This window comes from Gavialis gangeticus, unplaced genomic scaffold, assembly GCF_001723915.1.
Source record: "Gavialis gangeticus isolate Ggan-Ray unplaced genomic scaffold, GavGan_comp1, whole genome shotgun sequence".
In the NCBI taxonomy this organism is placed as follows: domain Eukaryota; kingdom Metazoa; phylum Chordata; order Crocodylia; family Gavialidae; genus Gavialis; species Gavialis gangeticus.
The window spans coordinates 118647-123987 of record NW_017728992.1 but is presented as its reverse complement, the minus strand read 5'-3'; the positions used below and the strand labels follow the sequence as shown (position 1 = coordinate 123987).

Below are 5341 nucleotides of genomic sequence, written 5' to 3'. Positions count from 1 at the left end.
GTCCCAGACTCCTTCCTGGTTTAAAGTTAAATCAGAGTCCCACACCATCCTAGCTGCTTTGCAACTCTGAGCAGGGCTTTGCTCCAGCCCAGCAGCGCTGGCCCCACCCCTCTGTTCCCTGGCTGGAGCTCTGCCAGAGACTGCAGGCACAGTGGCATCTGCCTGGATTCCTCCTACTCACTACCCCCCCTCCACTACCTGCTCAAGCAAGGATTCCCCCTGCCCCTCTGCCTTACACAGACACCTCTCAACATTAGCTAGCATACTACATATACTGGCCACGGTCTGTGCTGTGGGAGACTGGACAAAGGCAGACAAGACAGTGTTGGCTTAGGGCTTTTTGGAGCTAATCAACAGGTAGTTGGTAATGTCCCCCTGTTCCTTCCTCGGAAAAAGTTTTTTAAGAAGAGCTTGAACTAATGAGAAGCTTTTGTTTTGTTTGATGGGCTGATAAATGTTAACAACTCCAGGTGTAACTCCCTGCTGTGTAACTCAATGCTCCATTATCAACAGCAGGGGGTGGGGGAAACCCCTCCCTAATCAGAGCGTCCCACTGATGCCTGGCCATGCCCCCCCCTCAGCTCAGCAATGCGGAAGGGAAGGGAGGGCTGCTCTAGCACCCGCTCAGCTTCTAGCCTGAGCCGCCGCAGGTATGTGCCTCCATTTTTTCAGTCCAGAGGGGATGTCTGTACCAACCGGTTCAGCCTAGACAGGATAAACCTAACCTGCAACGATTGAATCAACTCAGGCTCAGGGTTTTTGAATGTCTGTCCCTAGTCCAAGGGCATTTATACACATACAACTGCCTGCTCTGACACGCTGGAGAGCCATTAAGTCAGAGCAGATTTGATTAAATTGAGCCTTCTCCACATGCAAGCTGATGGGTCTTCAGTGTGTTTTAGTTTAAAAGCATGCTGCTGCTATTTTCTCACCGCTGACACGCATCCCACCATTTATACAAATGTATGTGCCACAGCACCGGGCACTTTTAAAAGCGCCAAGTGCTGCAGCACAAACATGTGTACAATGCCCCACATGCCCAGCCAAGTGAGGAGAAAGCTGCAGCGGGGTGGCTCCTGCCCCAATCTACTGGGCTTCAGCTCCTGGCTGCCTTCTACCCATTCCAGCCACTTGCTGGGAAGCCGCACATACTGGCTGGGGTTGGAGCTGGGGCGATGCTGCCAGTGAGCATGGGATGGATGTGGCTGGAAGTGTCCATGGCAGGACGGGGTGGTGCTTGGTCCCATGAGGAGTGCTACAGGGGCAGCCACAGGCCAGATACAAACAACTGGCAGGCCAGATGTGGCATATGGGCTGCATTTTGCCTATCCCTGCCCTAAGCACAGACAATCCTAAAAGAACAGATTATGAAAATTTTAGATAATATCTATAGAGATTTTAAAAACATGTTGGGTTTTAATTTTCCTTCCCCTATAAGCCTTGCACAATTGGATCCAAGATAATGAAGGCACATGTAGGCATTAGGACACAAAAGACATTCCCAAATAAAAGTACTTAGAACTCCAAAACTTAAGTACACGTGATGTCGCATTTTAAGAGCACGCGACTATGCAAGGATTGAGCCATACTGTCTATTTCCTGTAACTCCAGGGGAACAACATATCTGAAAAGATATTTAACTAGATCTCTACAGATTCCACTTGCAAGTCAAAAAGAAAAAAATGCAGCTTCACTTGTACAAGTAGAGCATGTGTCCAGAAAAGGCAGTTTGACAAAAGTATCCTTATGCACATCCCAACAATACATAACTTCTAGAATGACACCCTCCTCATCCCCCTCATGGGATGAGAATTATACCTGATGTAACTGATACTAGCTTCTGTGTTGCCAGAAGCTATACTGGTAATGATCAGGAGGAAAATGTTCAGGATGGCTCAAAACCACTCAGAACCCATCAAGAATGAGGAAAACATACACTGATTATAGGAAAAGATTAAATCTTTTATCGTAAGCAAAAGGTGACCTGCATTACTCACAAATGTCTGGTCATGGTCTTAGTCATTACATTTCTACTGCCAGCCTCCTGGTAGAATTATAAAGCATACAAGTGTTCTGCCAGAGTGTCAACCAGGGAGATCTCCCTTGTGAGAGGGTTTCTCTCAAGAGTGAACATTTGCATGCTACCTTCCTGGCCTGGTTCTGGTTCGGGAGGAGTCTGGAGAAGGGAAGCCAAGCCCCCTGACCCATTTCCCTGGCCAGGATCTCCAGTCAAAAAAGCTGGGGGCAGAGCAGAGGAGAAGCTGCTTCTTGACCCCTCCCCAATCCACCCCTTTAAGTCCTTCTCTGGTGGTGGGAATGGAGCACGGCTGCAGGCTGAATGGTGTACACTCTCTCTCAGAAAGATTTCTACCAGTAAAATGAACAAAGTTGCTACACATCCTGCCATATCTTGATTCACTATACCTCTACACACAGCCAAATCGCTTCAACACCCCAAAATCTGATTAATCAAGAAACATTCATTAAAGTAGATTTTGTTTCTAAAGATAGAAAAACAAGTCCCCCTGGTGGAAGCAAACAAATATGTCTACTTATTAGCGAAGTAAGCGTAAGCAGGTTGGTGCCACGCAGGCAGGCTTTGCTCCCTTACGCGTCCTTCGGAAGTAGGTTCCCAGAGCCAGTTCTTATAACACAAAACAGTATTCCTTGGTCCACACAAATAAATGAATACAGTAGGCCTTTAGACTTTCTCCACGTGGCAGGAGAGAAACTCTAATTTTGGTTCCCTCCTAGAGGTGGATTTTGCCGAGTTTCAGTCTGTTACCTACCTGCAAACTGTTCCTTCCCCCAACACAACTTCTTTGGACTTTTAACTGCCAGCTAATCACCCACAGGTCAGTTCCTACCCCAGGGATGTCTGCCATTCGTAAGGCCACACCACTGTGTTATACTAAGCTAATCACATTAACAGTCCACTGCATGCAACTTACCAATGAGAGCACAAAATTGAGAAGGGCTGTCCCGCTATGAAAGAGGATAGTTACTAACGTTGTTACTGTGGTAAACAGCAGGCTCACGTTCCGACTCATTACTATCCACAGAGACTCCAAGATCTAGAAAAGAAAAGAAAAAAGAAACAGATACATGAAATCACTACTTGAAGCTAAGTGACCTAAAATACAGAGAAGCTCAGAAAATGATTCCTCTCTGCAATGATTCTTCTTTCCACCAGGAAAAAAAATGGTTTAGAGAAAAACATTTTTTGTGCAACTCTTAAACTTTTCAATTAAGCCAAATGAGCATGTTCATTTTGTCAGCCAAAGTTCCCAGTTTCCATCCAAAAATGTTCTGATACAAGTTCATTAACCAACTCTAATAAAACAGGAGAGCAGAAATGGAAAAGAACACTAGAACCTGAACTAGGAAACTTAGAAATGAAACTTGACCTGTCTCCTAAGTCAGAAGTATTCATTCTTCAGTATAGTCAGTTCCCCCCCAAATTCAAGCCAGCAGCTTGTCTGGCAGGTAGAAATATAAACTTGTGTTAAATACTTTTTTTTTTTTTTTTTAAAGTGTTTTCAGCTACTGAAACAGTTTCCCTCCCCTGCACCCCAACCCTATACAGGAAGTCACATGATGCAGGAAAGAATATTAAAAAAAAATGAGGCGGCGGCAGATGTAAATTAAAACAGGAAGCAAAGACCTGTTATGACTGTGATGCTCTTGTAGACCAATGTGATTTTGGAGCAGAATGTGATCACCTTATTGCAGAGAAAAAGGTTAGAACCAGGTAAAAGTCAAACTAATTAAATTTGTTTTTTCCCTAAAAATTATTAAAATCTCAGTAAAATTAACTAACACGAATATGAGTTTCAGCATCAACACTTATCAAATCTACTTAAACATAAAATTTAGCTGAGCAACGTGTCATTCCTAATGCTTATACAAAGAACGTGAGATTATTCGTGCCCTCTTTCTGTCCCAGTTGGATTGCACCAATATATTATACTGAGGTACCAAGCTCTGAGCAAACTCCAGCTAGTATAGAATGCTGCAGCATCTCCAGAAAAACCCTAGCTACCAGAAACACTTCATACTTGTTCTGGCTTCCCACAGAATAAATAGTCCAATTCATTGTATTAGTCCTTACGTTCAAGGTGCTTAACAGCTTCAACACGTTGTTTAAATAAAGCTGGGGAACAAGACTGGTTGATACACAACTTTGGTACCCTTTTATAGTAAAAGTAAGACCTCATCTGCACAGGGGATAGAGCTTTCTTGTTAGGTTTGGCTCAAGACTGTGAAATAATTTCCTACAAAAAACAGAACCATCACGAGCCTCACAGCTTTCTGCTCCAAGTGCAAAATGGATTGTTGTGACTTTACCTTCTATAACAAAGCAAGGTGTGTATATCTAGATAGAATTTTATTAAAAATGAAACAAAACAAACTCAACCCACATATTCCTGCACATACTTCTCCCCCACACGGGAAGCGTGAAAGAACAGACATGTGATGGTTGTTAGTCATATTGCTTAATGCACTTCTGGGAAGTGCTCAAGTACCTCATTAGTGTGCATGGTATTAAAACCTATAAAGGAACAGGAGTGTATGAATGTGTTCTATAAAAATTGAAATAAGGAATGCATGTCAGAATCAGATGCCAAACATTACTGAAGATAGTTACTGTGCAGAATAATTCTCTCCCCCCAAACTAGCAAACCAAACCAACAGCATCTATTTTGGAGTAATACATCCATGGAATTAGTTATTTAATGGGAATTCAACCCTACAACTATTTTACAAATGGCTTAACAGTTCTTTTATATTGTGTTGAAGATCAGAACTATGTAAAATTCAAAAAATTCTTTGCAAGAATTTGTGCCAATTCTCCCATCCCACACTGGTTTATCTCTTTCCTGTTATTATGGTTCAGACATTCACAAAAAACAAACTGCATTTAACATTACCCAACATCTAAAAATGACCGATTATTGCAAAATATAGATAAGTAAATTGTTTCATATAAAAATACTTATTTTTTTTCTTTTATAAGTAGGTGTTTCACATTGTTTCTAGTTTAGTTGTGAATATTCCATACAGATTAATAAAATATTTATGAAGACAAGAAAACCAGAGACAAAAACAGAGCCATTAAAAAAGTAACTTCTTGCAAGAGGCTTGCTTCATCCTCTTTACAGTTTAGAAATTATGGAAACAGAATTAAAAGCTTTATAGTAGAAGTTTTTATAATAGACTTGAATATAAATATACATTCACAAAAATAAAGGAGAACCTAGACATTTATCATTGAGATAAACAGAAAACTTCCAAGGGAGGTGGTGCAGGCTCCTACCCTGGGGGTTTTTAAGAAGAGGTT

General features: G+C 42.0%; 1 protein-coding gene across 1 annotated transcript in view; it reads right to left on the bottom strand.

Annotated features, from left to right (window-relative positions):
- Window positions 1–5341, bottom strand: part of TMEM245 (transmembrane protein 245) — a gene marked incomplete at its 5' end in the record, with an annotated part of 178928 nt that overhangs the window by 72908 nt on the left and 100679 nt on the right. The window contains one exon of the mRNA XM_019518358.1: window positions 2952–3074. Coding sequence (XP_019373903.1) covers window positions 2952–3074 — 123 coding nt within the window. The remainder of the gene's footprint in view (window positions 1–2951; window positions 3075–5341) is intronic.